Source organism: Dermacentor andersoni, chromosome 5 (assembly GCF_023375885.2).
Source record: "Dermacentor andersoni chromosome 5, qqDerAnde1_hic_scaffold, whole genome shotgun sequence".
NCBI lineage: Eukaryota > Metazoa > Arthropoda > Arachnida > Ixodida > Ixodidae > Dermacentor > Dermacentor andersoni.
In genome coordinates, this window is record NC_092818.1 from 89280864 (window position 1) to 89298956 (window position 18093).

Genomic DNA, 18093 nt, shown 5'->3' on the forward strand with positions numbered 1-18093 from the left:
CACAGATCATCATCATGAGAGTATATTATGTCCACTGTAGGACGAAGGCCACTCTCTACGATCTCCAATTATCCCCGACTTGCGCCAACTGATTGCGACTTGCGCCTGCGAATTTCCTAATTTCATCACCCCACTTAGTTTTCTCCCATCTTCGACTCCGCTTCCCTTCTCTTGGAACCCATTCTGTGTCTCAAATGGTTCACGGGTTATCCATCCTACGCATTACATGGACTTCCCAGCTCCATTTTTTCTCCCAATGTCAATTGGAATATCAGTTATTCTCTTTTGCTCTCTCATCCACACCGCTCTCTTCCGGTCTCTTAACGTTACGTCTATTTTTCTTCGTTCCATCACTCTTTGCGCGTTTCTTAAGTTGTTGTAGAGTCTTTTTGTCAACCTCAAAGTTTCTGTCCCACATACTACCTCCGGTAGAATGCATTGCTTGTACACCTTTCTTTTCAGTGATAGTGGTAAACTTCCAGTCAGGATTTGGCCGTGCCTGCCATATGCCCTCAAACCCATTTTTATTCTTCTGTGAATTTTCTTCTCGTGATCAGGGTGCCCTGCGAGTAATTGACCTAGTTAAACGTGCACCTTCACAGACTCTACAGGCTGACTGACGATCTTGGACTCTTGTTGCCTTGCCAGGCTATTCAGCATTATCTTTAACTTCTGCATATCAAACCCACTCTTACACTTTCTCTGGTAAGGTCATCAATCAACTGTTGCGATTCGATCCCAGTGTTGCTGAACGGGACAATGTGATCTGCAAACGGAATGTTGCTGAGTTATTCGCCGTTGATCTTCACTCCTACGCCTTCCCAATTTAATAGATTGAATACTTCTCCCAAGCATGCACTGAATAGTATTAGAGAGATTATGTCTACTTGCCTGTCCCCTTTCTTTTTAGATGTATCTCGAGTTTTTTTTATGGAGCACAGATGTCGTGCGACTAATTAAAGATGGTAATGTTCGGGAATCAGCTCATTCATTAGAATTATTGTATCGGTACCCTGGTACTCATACTAAATGAACTAAACCTAAGTGCGGTGGAACTAAAGCACAAAATCTATTGAAATATGACAAATTTGTGGACGCGTTAAGTGCGCTCCATACAGAAGGAGAATCTGTGACAAAATTTAACAATGTAATCAAGAAACGACGAATTCTTGACGTTAAGGAAGAAAGTCTGTCCAGCCAAGGCTCGAGTTCAGACAAATACGGCTGTGCAATTTCGTACAACCTAATGAAATCCTATGATGAGCCGAAAAATGCAATGACATGAGTATAGAGATTTAGTTACGGATCCTGATGAAGTGGCAGAGAAGGTAAAATTATTAAAGAAAAGTGGTGAAAAAAGTATCCTGCGGTACGCCTCTGATCTGGTTATTTATACCTTATGTCACCCAAAACAACTGTATACGAAAAAGGAACTCTTGTATCAAGGCCACTAATTAGTGTGGAAGAGTACAAGGTGCTAATCTACAAACTAAAATTTCATGTTCGACTCTGTCATATGCTTTTGTAGTATCTTCGTATATCTTGTAGTATCTTTTGTATATGCTTGTAGTATGTTTGTAGTATGTCGCTTACCAAAAATTTTTTTAGAAAAGTGAGAGCTCGTTAGGCGGGCCAGATTGCATTAAATTGCAAGCGCGCGAATTAAACGAAGAAATAAAACTGATGAAGGAAGTATCGAGTATGGCTATGAAAGCAGGCGAATAGCTTCTTCTGACCATGGAATTCAAATGAACACACTAGCAATACTACTACTTTCTGTGGCCCTAGTTAGTACGTACTTGACAATTTTTTATGCCCCCCTCCCAAAAAAAAGAAATACTTAAAAGGTGGCTGGTGTTCAACGTGCCTTGAACCTAGTTATACGAGAGAAAGCTGTGTTAAGCATGGTTAGAAACGGTTCTTCAGTGCTTCTTCCCGCCGAGATATATGGGCAGTGTGCTCAGACATTTCGCCTGCGAGAAAGAGCTGATGCTTTCGCACCGGCGTGTGCTTCGTCCACGAAGAGACTGAGCGACCAAGCGCCGCCGAAGCAGATCTCCTTGTCACGTGGTACGCAGCAGCGAGGCTCGAGAGAGCGCAGCTGCGACGCGTCTCCGCAGGCGAATCATGTGACGTGACGCCGTAATTCGTACTTGCGCGCCGGCGGCGAAGGTCAAACGCGCGACGAGATTGACCTCCCGAGTTGTACCTCGAGAAATAGAGATTTCCCTCCAAATATGCCGTTCCGAAACATTTACCAAAAACAGCGTCGTGTACTCTACCGCAAAGGTCTCGCACGATGCCTGTACCGCCTGCAGTTCCGAACGTCTGATGCTAGCAAGAGCCCAAGAGCCCAAGACGCTAAGGCCTAAAGCCCCCGGTGCAACAGTGCCGAGAATTCGTGCACAACTGTCATTGCACCGCGTTAAATCGAGAGGTGCGGTGCAGGTGGCGCGCATTGCACTATCGAATTAAAGAGAAGAGCACTGCATTCCCTTAACTAGTGCACTAAGCGCACTTTAATCGTAGAGGCCTGGAACTACGGTTGGCCTTGGTAAACTTTGAAACAGAGCGACACAATACAGAAAGGTGACACAAAGGCCAGCCCTTTCAGAAAAAACAGGAAATACGTCTACAGTAACCATATAACGTTATGGTTAAATTAAGGAAATGGCTTTTTCAGTCAGCTGAATAATCTGTGAAAGTCATTCTCAGAAATGCTCTTTGCGCTCATCTGTGGTTGTGGCGTTTGCTCGCTGTTGCCGAGCATCGCGTCACTCCTTGTCTTTCTTTGGTGTTTGTGGCGGCCTCCCACTGATCCCGAGCGTGACGTATATTTTGCTACTTTTGTTTCCTGTCTGTCACAGCAAGGCTACGTTCACACTTACCAAAATGGCAAGAAAACAAAACTACAAAATTTGGCGGAAATTTTTTGCAACACGTATCTAAGATTTTCACATTTCTTTTGCCACCGTTGCAACCACTTTCGTGGCATCTATCTACTGTGCGCTACTTAACCACGTCATGGCACCCTTCACCACATGACCTGAAGCAGTATACTCGCTCATTGAAACATCGCTCATCAATAGGAGTGATTGCGTCCCACTTCATCTCCCGTCTGCGCGTATCTTCAGTGCCGAAATTTCGTGATAGGTAGGTACAAAAGGCGAATCAATTGCTTTAATTCTTTAAACTGGCTGCTTTCTGGAGTTGCAGAAGGAGCAGCTGAAGAAGTGGACACTCCAGAAGCTGCCGCGATGGATTCGCCCGGCTCTGCAAAAATGCGTGAAGCTGGCACACGCCTGCCGTTCACCGCTGCACCTTATACTCATTCAAACGTCTTCATCTTCAAATCTTCATCCAAGTGTCGCTTTTGTGGGGCGTGTTCTTGTACTGGTTTGGAGTTATGATCTCACAGTACGGGGTAGTTTTGACTGCGCCGATAAGCATCGCTGCTCAGGCTTTGGACGCCATGTTAAATTTCCAAGGTGCATAACATCGTCACCGTGCGCCGTATGCTGTGTGTGTGAGTGAAAGTGTGCGAGGCTGAGCCGACGATGGTGGCTCGATCTCGCGCGCGCAAGTGTGGAAAGAGGGGAAAAAGCGCGCCGTTTAAGGTCGCGCGCAATGCAGCAGTGGGCGAGGAAAAACACGACTTGTTTTGTTAACAGTGCATGATAGTGCTTACACCAGGCAATATGAACATAAGAAAACCGTGCGGCCTGCAACACATTTATGAACTCTGAATCGTTGTAGTTATTAAGATACCTCCTATAGGAACTATCATGTGAGAAAATCTGAACAATCAACGGGTTTTGCTATACAATACTCAAGCTTTAAGAATAAAAACAATTAGACGGTCTGTGAGCAGCTTGCATTATTGCAAATCATGTCCCGTGTTTATTCTTTCAGTGAACTAATTAAAACAAAAGGCATTCGGCGCAGGTCAAAAGAAACTAGTCGCTCTTTTTTGATCTGACTTAATCGAAAAAGAGACCAAACATGGCGCAATTTAAGACAACTCGTCTACGCTACGAAATAGGGGTGCAAGTAGAGAAGATAAAAAGAGTTTTTTCCTAGAGAGTGAAGGCGCGATATTCGGCATGATTTTGGATATGTAGTAGAGAACTGGATGTTATGCAAGTGCGTAGGTGAGTTGGTCAAATATTGACGCAGGTATCACTTGTTCTCGTCGATTATTTTGCGGATCTCCAAGATACGATGGTGTGCGCCGTTGCAGACATCTGGAGCCAGACCGTACGTCACGTTGTATACTACCCAGTTGATCACGTATTTATCGGTCAGGTCGTAGCCTATGTTGCGGTATGTCTCCACCATCTGCAAAGAATGAAATACTACATATTGATGTCGATCTTACGTGCATTTATTCCTTAACGATTGAAAAACTTGCAATGACGATTGAAGGCAAACAATGATTCCCTGTGATTTTCCACATGGAAAAATGCAAAGCTTTACGCATACATTATGACATCAACAAATATATACAAAAGATTACTCACAGCACTCCAGAAATATAAAACCAGTTGCGTAGGATAAATCATGACTCGATTAGGACATAACAGCATTCAACGCAGTACTCCTGGTAAGAAATAATGGCATTGCGCTAGAATACAGCTTGAAATATCAGTTCTGCGAGCCAATACAAATTTTTTTGCAGAAGACGTTACTGGAACAGTCTCTTCGGAGCGCTTAGTAACCGGCGCAAGTATCACTCTGTTCCCCTTGTAATTGTGTTTCACGTTTGAATTTAGATTAACTTTATTTTATCGCAAATAATCATCACTTTTTATTACCGTTATTGCAAATGAACTATTTTGCTATATTCCTTTCAGTAATTCACGGCATCCATTTGTTTCAGTAATTCTCCGCGTCAACTATGAGAAGGGAAAGTTGTAGAGGCCAGAGCATGTGAAGCTTGAATAATTGCGTATGTTAGTAACGCCGCTAATCATAACGTGTACATTGCGCATTTATACCTGTTGTGTTCTTTAACGGTAAATAAATTTTTAAGAAAAATGCCTGTGGTTTATAACAGTATCTTCCTAATTAATTTTCATCACTCCATCAGCACATTCCTTGTGCAAGAAATCAAATTGCATAATTGAGAAATGACAAATATATACTAATGAAATGTTTATGAAATGAAATTATGAAATGAAATGAAATTTAATTGCGTTAGCGCGACATCGGAATTCAACTTACGCCAGTCATCTCGCAAGGCCTGTTCACTTAATACATATTTTAAAGGCAGTACCAGTTTTGAGATCAGAACTGTCATACTTTCATTAGGAATTGCTATATCCTGACACTTATGTTTGAGTTCATATGCGTATTTATGCATAAGCTCCAATGTAGCTGGGTCTAAGATGAATTTGTGTGTATCGAACGCATTAATAATTATTCTTGCACTTGCGTTCATTCGTTTAAAGTGGATATTATTTGCATTTGCAAAATCACAAGCTGCAATTCGTAGGTTACAATTTGTCCTGAAAAGTAAGTATATTGAATGGTAATTTCAAATACCCTGGCACTAATTAAAATATCTATTTCTATTTATGAAAATATTTGCCTTTTGGAGTAATGCAACATAAGAAACAGAGTTGTGTAAGGTGCCACGCGCGACATTAAGAACTTCTGCTAAGAGCAATAAAAAACCTGTAATCACCGGTAATAAAAAAAATTAAGAAAATCTGCACAATTTATTTCACGACTAATATCGACAATAATGCTATTAGTATTGAAGCAGTGCGTCGGTGCACCATGTTCCAAGCGCCAACACCCGTCTTGTACAAGGCCGTGTATGCAGCCGGGCTGCTCTATCGCGCTGGCCAGGGGACGCTGAGCCAACTAGGGGCGCCGCACCAAAGTCCACGCATGAAGCGCATATGGATATATATTGAAGAAAGACGGTCTGAATATATGTGATACGGGTTCGACTCCGCCTAGCCCCCTACCAATTTAAATGATACCTTTATTTGAAGAGCGGCACATACATACTAGGGGCTCACACCCAATGAGGCAAGTTTGCGTCAAAGGGGATTGTCGAGAAAGAGAGAGCGTAAACTTTATTATCAAATCAATAAGATTTGAGTCCGGTGTCCTTTTAGTGGGTCTGGACACACGCCACGGATGTGGTTCCGAGACCTTGTCTCGAAGCGGCTTTCTCGGCTCGCTGGACGGCCCAGAGTTGTGCTGTCAGGTTCGAGCTGAGCAGTGCGGTCTTCCAGCGCGAGCGGAGGCTGCCGGTGGAAGAGACGGAGGCGTCAGCACTGCCCAACATGTTTGTTAAGTGCGGACATTCCCATAACATGTGATTAAGTGTGGCAACCTCGCCACACGATGTGCATCTGTTTCTTTTGTACATGTCTGGATACAAGGCGTGCATGACTCGACGATTTCTGCGAGAATCTGTCTGTAATTGTCTGAAGTGTACTGCTTTCAACCCACTGTGTGCAAGGATCCATAGCAAATGCCTTCGGTTATCGAATTCGGCCTCTCCCTGGTGTATGGGATGTCGCTGGAGTACGTGATACACCTCTTGCGAGATGCGCCCATTTGCAAAATTGCGAATTGCCGTTTGCGAATCGCAGGTCACGTATGTTGCTTTGGTTTGTGTGAGGGCCAGTGCTTTGGCCGCGTCTTTTGGCGCTTCGGCATGTGCCATGTTCGCGGTGACGCTCATGAGGCGGTTGCCTCGGTGGCTAGTAACTGCCGCCACGAAACTCTTCCTGTCTCGATAACGGGGTGCGTCGGTGAAGACCGCCTTTTTGTTGTTGGAGTAACTTTGGTTCATGTGTTGTGCCCTGGCTTTACGTCTCCTCGTGTGGTGTTGTGGTTGGATGTTGCAAGGCAATGGGGGTACGTATGCTCGCGTATAGTTCTTGGAATTTCTAATTTGATGCCGTGCTGCGTGTGCTTCGTGATGCCGAGCTTTGCGAGCACGTGTCTGCCCTGGCGGGTGTTGGATGGCCGCTAGAGCTGGGGCACTCATTGCGCCTCCACGAGTTCCTCGAGTGTATTGTGTAAGCCTAGTTCTAAGAATTTGGTGGTGCTGAGTCCGGGCGCAAGTCCCAACGCACATTTGTACGCCTTGCGATTGTCGAAGAAATGCGCATATGGAGTCACCCTTAGCTAGTGATCGAAGTCGGCGTAAAAGACATTCACTGAAGAGCGGCACACCGAGTGGAATATATGCAGCGGTATGCATACCGCAGTGGTGCAGGTCTTAGTAAAAAGGGTCATTGATAAGTCTCGCATACGCAGTTGTACATATTCAGTGGCCCAAATTGACATCAAAGAGATTAACTGGAGCGCGACAAATGCGTATATTCACATGCCCTGTGACCCGAGTTGGGTTGAAAGAGGTTCGTTGAAGAGCGACACAAACGCAGTGGCACATTCTCAATTACTCAAGTTGTTCTAGAAGAGTTTCATTGCAGAGTGGCACATGGGAAGTGCCAGATACAGTGCTCCCAGTTGGCATCAGAGATGTTCATTGAAGAGCGATGCATACGCAGTGGCCCATACCCAGTGACCGAAGTTGTTGTCAAAATGGTTAGAGACATAGTATGTCCCGAGACACCGCCCGAAAAGTAGGTGAAGCACACTAAGAACGCTAATCCCATTAACGCAAAGATCTCCTTCGCTATGGGAATTAGGGAAGCTTTAATTGGCATTAGGGAGAACCATTTGCAAGTACAGAGCACACGATTAACTTCGACATATTTTCACAAGGAAACGTCTAGCTCAACAGAAAGTTGTGGTGCTGAACATGTGCATCCCACGCTTGATGACGATAGTATGACAACGACGGTACGACGACAGCGGAATGACTGCGAAAAAATGACGACGAATGAGCGACTATGACCCCATGATGACCGCGCGATGACACCGATTGAATGGCAAAGAAGGAATCAAGAAAAGAAATGCAGACGACGTCACGAGGACAGCTGGATGAAGACTTCGGAATAATGACAAAGATAGGACAATGACGGCATAATGACGAAGCGTCACAACAACAATATGTAGACGACTACATGATGTAAATCGTATGACGAAGCTAGAAAAACAATGGAACCAAGGCAATGGCATCACTATGATGATATAACCACGCATTCAAGACGAGCATTGCATGATAACACAATAATGTCTCTGGCATTACGACAATCGCATGATTGGCGGGCGGCCTACTAATCAGTCACAGACGGATGGTTAGCCACTAATTACTGACGGACGGTGAGTGACTAGTAGCGGCACACTGAGACAGCTTTCAGCGGCGTTCAAAATAAAATGCAGACTTTGCCGAATAAAACGGCAACCTGGCCGCTGCGTGCCACTCAGGCGTTACGGAAAAAAAAAAAAAAAAACGTGCTGTATTGGCGAGCGCAAAAAGGAAAGCATTCCTCTAGCAATGTCCAAATTGTTGCGGATAGCCTGAAGTTACAAGAGGAATACTGCTTATTAGCTCAAATTCATCTCAACCTCAAAGCACTGTAGTAGACATTCACCCGCAGCCAATAAACTATTTCGTAAAAATAATATTCTGGGTTTGCTTTACACGTCAATACCGTTATGTTATCATGACGCAAGTCGTAGTGGGCGAGTGCAGATTAATTTGGCGATCTTTCACGTGCAACCAAAGCACAACGCGTGAGTGTTTTCTTCTTTTTTTTCATTTCGACGCCAATGCAATGCGGCTGTCATGGCCGGAATTTGATCCTGCGCCTCCGCACTTAGCAGCGCAATGGCAAAGCAACTACGCCAGGCTTGTAAGCAATTGCCCAACTTTAAGGCGGTTATCCCGTCGCATCCGTCTCGTACATCTTGAACGTTTGCTGAAAAAGGTGCAAGCAGCTTCATATTCTTCAGATACCGACCTCATTTACTTGGAACAGGTGCATATCTTGCAACGTATGATGCGAAATAATTACCTTCTACAATTTTCTGAATGCATGGCAGAGAAAAGAAAAGCTAGACTGCATTTTCATATCGCAATACTATTTACTTCCAGAAATTCAGAGTAATTTTGGCCTTGAGACGGTTGCTTTTTGAAAATATGGAAAATATAACATTGCTTAATTGCCTTACAATGTTACCATTTTTGACATAGACCTCTTCCTTTCTACATACGCTTATACAGCGAAGCTGTTAAGTCCAAACCACAAGCACGAGTGCGGATGTGCGCCAGCTTGCGTCCGCGCGCCCTCGCGTTCGAAGACAGAGCGGTACGGCTCATACGCGTGATAGTGATAGTGATCTAAAGAAAGGAAACACGCTCGATTGCTCATACGCGTCCAAACGCAGCACGATCTCGGTGAACAGCTCCTGTGTTACCGCGCGCTTGCGCTGCCTCGCGTCGGCACGCCTGGCTGCGCAGCTACGGCACGGTTCATTCAACTCTCAGTACAGCAGATTGATATCATCCAAGAAAGTGCTTATATTTCCTTTTTGTGCTGATCTAACAGCTCTAAATATAGAACAATTACGTTTATAGGTATAGAAGCATCTTGAAACACTGTAATTAACACAGTACGAAGTGGTGTCTACGAAGGCGTCTAAGAATGAGCCCAGGGAGCGCGCGCTGTCGCGCGTCTTTGTGGATGCAAACAACCATTCCTCGCGAGGCGCTTCACACGCAAGGCGCGTTAGACGCGAGCTTGTGCGCTTACGCAAGCGTACGCGTGACCTGGGCTTTAGAAGGAAGCGCAAGCTCGGAGTCAACTTCGATGACCTATGTGAATACGCCGAAATGCTTTCATTGCGATAGGAATTCCATGGATACTCATGACCAAGTTTCGCCGTCGCTATCGCCTTGATGCTCCGTATAAAGTCCGAGTGGGGTAAAGTTTTGTCGTGCCCCACGCGCTGAACGTCAGAAGCGGCACGGAAAGCATGCGTGAGTTTATCAAAGAGGATAGTTTCATTGTGGCGCCTTCTTGCCGCGTGGTAAATGTTGGACGTCACGTGATCAAGGGTGTGATCGATGTATCGGATGCGGAAGGAGGGTTGCGAATGGCTGTCAATGCACCTGAGGAGGCGGGACATATACACCGCCCACGCACTGAATCTTGGAGTTAGTCTGCGGCGGGTGCAAAGCTTGCGGGTGGACTGGTGTAGCTGGCACCTTGAAGGCCACTCTTTTCGTGCGCGCCTTGTGTTAGAAGTATCGTAAGCACAAGTTTTCGAGAGGCGCTAAAACGAGAGTGAACACGAAGCTTTCGCCCCATGTTGGCCCCAATATTCCCCAGGCCAGCGTTGTGGCAGGAAGTGTTGGTCATCACCGAGCGAGATCTGTTCATGTCTCCCCTTGAGCACACGACACCAAAATCTTTAATACATCTAGTAAGTGAATGTTTACTGCGATATCTACCACCGATATAACTACGAACCTTGCTTCGTGCAACCGAGCTCTTTTGTATCGCTAACAAAGATTCGCCGTATGAGCGAAACACCGCCTCTGCTTCCTTCTTTTTATTTATTTGAGACCACCTCTAGAGTGATTTAAGTTTTTGCATATGAAAACGATAAGTAAATTGTTTTGGCACTTGGAAAGAAAGTCTTCAATCGGAGTTTTACCTTTCTGCAGACATTTTCGATTATCGCTAGGTTTAAAAAACTCCGCAGTTTATAAATATGCTCTGCGATAAAAACAGGTACTGCATTTTCGTAACCTGATTCTTATAGTCTATATAAAGCTGGTAAGTTTGGTACGCGAATTTACTGTTTCAGTCATATATCAAAAATCTTTACGAGCGTTTTGCCAAGTGCCGAATAAGAAATCCGGGGTATATTGTCCAGCTTAGTATGAGTTATGTTAAAAAAGGTTAAAACCTTCTTCTTTCCCACGTAAATCAATAAAGTACCAGAGGCTTCCTTCCGAAAAAATAGGTAGGGAAAATTCATGCGCTTGCGTAAATTTTTTTCCACCCACAGAAAGCGTCGGTGGCTGACAGTCGGCCTGTGAGTGAGGATGTGTAGTGAGCCCTTGTTGGATTTCAGTAAGCTGTAAAATGGCGCAACAACATCAGCAGTGATAGTGCATCAAATTTTGTCAAAAGGCTGGCGATACCTAAGTGAAAACCGTTCGCAACATTGAACAGGGCTTCGGGGACGTTTCCATGAGCACCTCATGGATAAAGGAATGGTACAACCGCCTCAAAGATGGCCGCACATCACAGGACAGCGAACCGCGTTCAGGCAGACCCTCATCATGCTGAATTGAGAATGTTATCGAGCAAGCGCGGACTTTGGTCATGGAAGACCGTCGCTACATAGTCCCAGAACTTGCGAACGAAATGGGGATAAGCATTGGATCAGTACCTTCCATTTTGACCGGATATTTGGGCACGAATAGAGTGTCCGCGAAATTCGTACCAAAACTGCATGCTAACAGTGGAGCAGATGTAATTCCGTCTGCAAATCGCACAGGACCTGCTGGACAATGCAAACAGTAATTGCAAAGAGTAACTGCAAACACAGACCAACACTTCCTGAACATCGTGATCGCTGACGATATGTCGTGGGTTTGTGGGTAATAACTTGAGACCAAGACGCAGATGCCACTGTGGAACGTCCGACGTCCCGGAGGCTAACAAAATCACGGCAGGTCCGCAGCAATGTAGAAGACATATTGACCATTTTAATAATGTGAAAACCTTAAGGGGCCCTTGGCAAGTGGTATACCTGAAAAACGCGGCGTCTAATCGAGTGGTACGAAAGAAATGTCCGTAGCAGCGGCTAATCGTGGGAAAAACAGCTCTAGCGCGTTAAATATGTGGTGCCTGGACACCGCAGATATATTTTTTGAATACAGAAAGCAACAAAGAGCGTTTTACTGCAATAAAAAATCAAAAAAGAACGCAACAGTAAAACTGCTCCGACCAGGATTCAGAACAATCGACTTACGTGCGAACTACTAAAAAACGCGGCGTCCTCTGCGTTTTGCGTGGTTTCGTTCAAGGATTTATCTATGCGCCCAGTAAAAAGGGAAAATGAAAAAAAAAATACTGATAGCAATCTTCAGTGTCAAATGTCTATGAATAAACAGGGCAGCTCACGCACCTTTATTCCAAGCTACGACACGAAATAGAGTTTTATGACCCCAACATATAGCATTATTTAGGACAAGAGACTAATATCAAGCGATGAAATTGTATAAAGCCTTTATTTTCAGCAGCACTTGTCCATGCGTACTGGAACCAGCGTGGCACAAACAAAACCAGTGCAGTTTCCAGTGCGCCCCAGCGTCATGGCAGTGGAACCAGCGTCTCTTCCAGTGTGACCCAGCTCTTATCCAGCGTTCTCACTGGTGTGCCACTGAGTCCCAGCGAGCGCCAGCGTACCCATTGCGACCCAGTGCCAAAAAACGCACTGGTTTCACACTGGAAGACGCTGGTTTTTGCAGTTGGGATGCTACCGGTACTATGCGCGCACTCTGCAAACATCGCAGTTCCCTTTAAGGTGAGGCCCGCGCGGGCGCGCACATTGGCCACGCCGCAGATCTGTGTCAAGATACGGCGCCTGCGCGACCTAAGCAGCTGTCGAATCGAAGGGCGTAAGTCGCTGTCGCCGTAGAAGAACGCCCCCCCCCCCCCCCCTCCCTACCTCGCCTCACCCCCGTGCCTCGCACGCAACAGGAGAGGGTGTGCATTGGCTTCGCCATTTTGGCTCGCGCCCGCGAGGTCGGGCCGTGTTCGCCGGCTCACCTTCGCCGCTTTCACTCGCACATACAGCGTACGGCGCGCGGCGAGGATCTTATAGCTTTTGAACTTTATACGGAACCTCACGGCGACGGCGACAGCAGAAATGTGCCTGAAGTGTCCATATCATTGCTATCGCAATAAAGTGACGCACATCCAATTCACATGTTGCAATCCACATGAAGCGCTTAAATAAATGCGTTGCAACTGATTATATTCTGCACAGAGGTTGCACGATAGCGATTATCTGCCTCTCAGTGTAAAGGGCAAGACGTCATCCCCGTGACCGCGCATTACAGTGTCTATGGAACTAGCCTCCTTTTCTATGACAGTGTACCTGGCCAGGGTTGGAGTGCCGACTAGAGCTGTTCGGATCCTGAAGATAGAGCAGCAATAAACTGCAGTTTAATACGCGAAAGGCCGGCCAAGTAGATTCACTGATTGCCAAACCATAGGAAAGTAGGCATAGAATGGTTTGCTTTCTCAATGGAATTATGCTCTTGATGACGCATATCTCTTAGAGAGGGTACTTGGGTCTCATTTGTTTAATAGCTGGGATATTCCGTGGGAGAGCAAGATCAGTAGAAACGACGCCTGTAAGAGTAATAAAGATGGCAGTGCTGCTCTACGTGTGATCTATTCGGCAAGACAGTGGGCCCAGCCATGTTGAGAGTAGTCGGGGAGGACTTGCAAATAAATGCATGGACGATGGTGAAACCGAACAAAGCAACCTGATGCTCAAACTATTAGTTCATGATCGTCCGTTTATATGATTAGATCATGATGGCACGTACAACTATTTCATGTCGAAGGCAGCTGAAGTTAGGCACGTGCGTCATGTTCCAGTTGCTGGCGTTCTTTCCTTGTGACAGATATTGCTTTGACAAACTGTGTGAGACTGAGCCGCCTTTGAGATCGGCCTACGTTCCTCAGTCCTTTTGCTTTTCTCGTAGCAGCAAACGCTGCTGATAAGCTGCAAGGTCAGTTCGAATGGCGGCGAAGCTTTCGGCGAAAAGCAGTCCAGAACCAATTGTGACATCAACAAGGGGTGTTATGGTAGTTGTGATTAAGGCGGTGCTAGATGAGGGGGAGCGTGGGAGGGGTTGCGAGCACTATTAAAACAAAATGCCTTTTAAAATAAAGAAGAATACCATCGCAAGCTTTATTTTATTGAAACAAAATTGCGATTCTTAGGTACTGTTCAGTTGATTGGATGCGCAAGAAAAGACTATTCCCGTTTATTTTAGAAATTACTACCAAATTTGTTTTTTTTTATCTGCTCACTAATCAAGATCAAAGGGGGGTTTACGCCTCTGTGGGAAAAGGCGCACACATAGCTCGTCGGCTACGATACGATTCCGATAAATCTTTTGTTGTTTTGCATCTCCGTCAGAGGACTTCTGAATCCCTTTGGCACAATTTAGCGCTTGCTGAACGCAGTGTTCCCAAGGTGTGCTGCATCATGAATCAGAGTGTTCAGTGAAGAAGTTTTCACGTGAAGTTTATGACCAAAGAAACACTGGACTGCAGTCATCTTCAGCGATCTTCGTGCGACTGCTATCACCGACGGGCTCTTACTTGAGGAAGTGACTAGCGCGAGAGTAGACACGGGGCACAAATGGGCGACAAGAGTGCGCCGCCCATTTGTGCCCCGTGTCGACTCTTGCGCTACTCACTTCAGTATGGAATACCAACTAGCCCGGTCTCACACCCTGCTTCTTACATGAGATTACCCTGGGTGCCCAAGGGGTACGTTCAGATGACCAGTCTCCTCATTAGTACGGTTTCAGCTCATTTGTAAACATATGGTTGTTTCCTCACACGATCTGTATTTTCCGTGCTTATCATGACATGTTTCGGTGATTTATTTATTTAGTTAATTATTTATTTATTTATTTATTTATTCATGTGTCAGAGCCATCTTGTCATTATGCACTATAAAGTATTCGAATGTACAGCAGGTTGCGCGGTATGCACCGATCCTGATAACTTAGGTATGTGTGCCCCTAGGTTCACGCGCACGCATTTTTCTTGCGATCCTGAAAAAGGGCGGTATATAAAGTTCATTAGCTTGTTCATAACGCACATCACTCCTTTTGAAGGACATTAAAAACTAGCTGTATCACACGCAATATGCATCAACCCTAAACGCAAATCTAGATATTCCGCACCTGGCTCTCAAACAAAAATTTTTAAAAAAATTGCGTATATTAATGGCAGAGACGCAAGGGGAAGAATGCACTTTCGAAGTTCGAACACAACCTGTAAATATATTCTAGTTGTTACAGGAAGTTACGATATGTACCTATGTTCTTTATAGCCACTCTAACACTGAGGCGATTATGCATCAGTGTTGGTCGCGGGTTGCGATTCTTATGTGCAAGGTCTGTCGTAGCGCATAGTGCCGATGTGCACTTCATTTTTTCAGCGGAGCTCTTAAGTGCCCGTTCTGCATATATTTATGGCAGACACCCAAGGGAAAGAATCAGCTTTAGAAGGTTCAACACAACCTGTATCTATATTCTGGTTGTTTCAGAAGGTTACGATGTGTACGTACGTTCTGTAGTCGCTCTAGTGTTGAGGCACTTATGCATTAATTAATGCTGGTTGCGCATTGCGATTGTTATATGCAAGGTTTTTCTTAGGGCGTAGTGCTGATGTGTTTCTTTTTTTTTAGTGCAGCTCATAGGCGCCCGTTCGCATGACGAGCGTCGGCGGTGGCATAACTGAGCGAGCGAGCACAGCGAAAGATGAAGGCGCACGCTGAGCGCAGAGGGGGATGATATGTGCGAGGAGGAAAGCCAATAGGAGGGTGCAGCGAAACCATGAGGCAAAAGCGGAGGAGGGTATACGGCGAAAGCGTGGGAAGAGCGCAGTGCGGCGACGACGGCTACGAGATGGCGCCAGAGCAGCGTCCGTCATCTGGGGGGTCTGTCGGCGGCGGATGCTGTGAATCGCGCCCACGCGTCACCCAGGCGCTGGCTCTCGCGATCTGCAGATTAGCGAGGCAGTCGCCACGCAGTTCGCTCCATCTGTAACGGGCCGCACCAGACAGATTGTGCGCGCTAGCCAATATATCGCGAAATGAAAACAATTATAGAGCTGCGCTCGTATTTCACATTAGGGAGCATTGTAGCTGGCGGTAATTTTTTCTTTTGCCACAGTTAGCACGCATGTTGTGCCACACACTATGTGTAATCCTTGCTTTATGATATTCAGTCAATGAAAAAAAAATTATTTTCAGACATTTGAACTTTAGGTGGAATGATTCTGGTTTAAGTGACCTCTCTAGAGCCGCGCAGGCCACCACTCTTCAATTCAGAGCCGCGTACATAGCTGACACAGAACAAAATATTGCAATGACATATTGTACTCGGCTGCGTGTGCTTCGCCGGATCCAGAATAAATATTGACCAAGGGCCAAGTTAATGGCATGGTTAAAACGCGCAAAGTACTAATTCTCGCAGCGTAATCAAGCCGAAATGCAGCATGCCTAAATTTCATTGACTTACCACATGACATGAACTCGCTTTTGACGAGGCTTTAGATGTAAAAAGCCGTCGTTGACCCAAACCACAAAGCGAGTGAAGTTTGAAACTTACAATGCCCTGTCTACAGTGGAGTCCTGTGTAGTTGAAGGGTGTTCAAAAACGTTGCCTTAATCGAAACCCTCCCTACAAAAGAAAGAAATTATGCGGATCCCACGCACTGTATGAGAATACTCGTAAGTGAAGCCTTAAGTGCAGTTTGCGTCGCTTGACGTTAATAGGCGGTGATTTTGACGCTGCCTTTTTAGGCCTTCCGGGTTTAGTGCCATACGAGAGTGGCGAGTAGACGGTTACCTCAGCTGCATCACTTGTGATGGTATATGTAGCACGCCTAACACACAGTGAGACGTGTTGGCTTGAGGCGTTGTTGAGCGCCATTCTTCATAGCCTGGGAGAATGCCCCTTCTTACCTCACCCAGTGCATCGAATCGTGGCAGAAGTGTAAAATTTTAATTAACATACGTGCAGAAGTTTCAATCTGATCATGCGGGACCCGGTAGAGGGGCACTGCGGATTAATCTAGATCACGTGGATTTATTTAATGTGCACACTAGTCTACGTACGAGAGCGCTTTTGCACTTGGAGCAGGTCAAAACGCGGCTGCAGCGGTTGTAACTGAACCCATGGCCTCGAGCAACGCCATAGTCAAAAAGCTACGTCGGCGGGTACCGAATTGTTAAGACGGGCGGCTGCGTTCCTGGTGTCGTCTAAAATGATGCGAGGCGAGGTTGCAGTTTTGTGTCGGAGCGCCTCCCGTCACTTGTCCACTTGACAAGGTAGCCACGGTGTTTATTTGCAAAAATAGCAGTAACGTACCGTTTCTGCTACTTGAATTTAACCTTGAATTAAATGCATCCGTTTTGTCCAACACTGCTGCCGTGTGTAGCAGCGGCGTTACCTTGTTTTCCTACGTACCTTTCTCTTGCCTTCGCTTCCTAATTGCATGCGAGCAGCCACGAGACACAAATTCACTCGTTTCGTGTCTGCGTCGGTTCTACCCTACCCTCTCCCTAACTCCTATCTAGCATTCTATCTGCCTCACCTTTATAGGCGATTTCTCATTAATTCAAAGGCAAGCGCTGTAACTTCTGCACTGTTTTTGCGGGGGACCCACGGATAATTTCAGCAGGCGAAAGATATTGCAGCGACACCCAAGGAGCTGCCGAGAACATTTGCAGCGACGCAATGGAAAGAAAGATCAAAACAGTTTCTCACGTCAGCTTTTCTCTTTACCGCTCTCCTGCCATGTATATACACGTTCTGTACCACTCCCCGACCTGGCGTGGAAGGCAGCAACAGCAGCACTACCAGTGAAAAAGTCGAAGGAAAGGCAAAGAAAGCTAGGCTTTCAGAGAAAGAAAAAAAAAACAAAAATAAAGAAGACGAAAAATAAACATGCCACGACTCTTTTTCTTCCCGTATATCCCGTCACTTCTGCTTCATTCTCTTATTCCGATGGAAGTGTCCCCTCTTGACATAGATGACGCTGAACCCCATAAACCACTGATGTACCGCAATTTCCTGAATGCATGGGCTTCTATAAAAGCTTTGCTTTTACGTATATATATGCATTGGATGCTGTGCGACCTTGTACTACCTTCATGACCGGCGCAGGTAAAACAGTTTTTAGTGTCGTTTTCGTTCTTTGTGTCCGAGTGTCCTATTCCTCACTAACACACTGCAATAATTCAACACGTACAACCCGACAACCTCAACCTTAGCTCTTCTAGTTTTAAGCATTTCTGTGCCTGAATACATATGCCATCGTTGTTTTACATATATCGCATGACATAGACGTAGGTACGCAGGACTTTTTACCGCTCACT

The 18093-nt window shown here is 45.7% G+C and overlaps 1 protein-coding gene across 1 annotated transcript in view; it reads right to left on the reverse strand.

Annotated features, from left to right (window-relative positions):
• Nucleotides 1-4179: 4179 nt before the first annotated feature.
• Nucleotides 4180-18093, reverse strand: part of LOC129384886 (uncharacterized) — a 39829-nt gene continuing 25915 nt past the window's right edge. Inside the window, exon 6 of the mRNA XM_072288335.1 lies at nucleotides 4180-4338. Coding sequence (XP_072144436.1) covers nucleotides 4180-4338 — 159 coding nt within the window. The remainder of the gene's footprint in view (nucleotides 4339-18093) is intronic.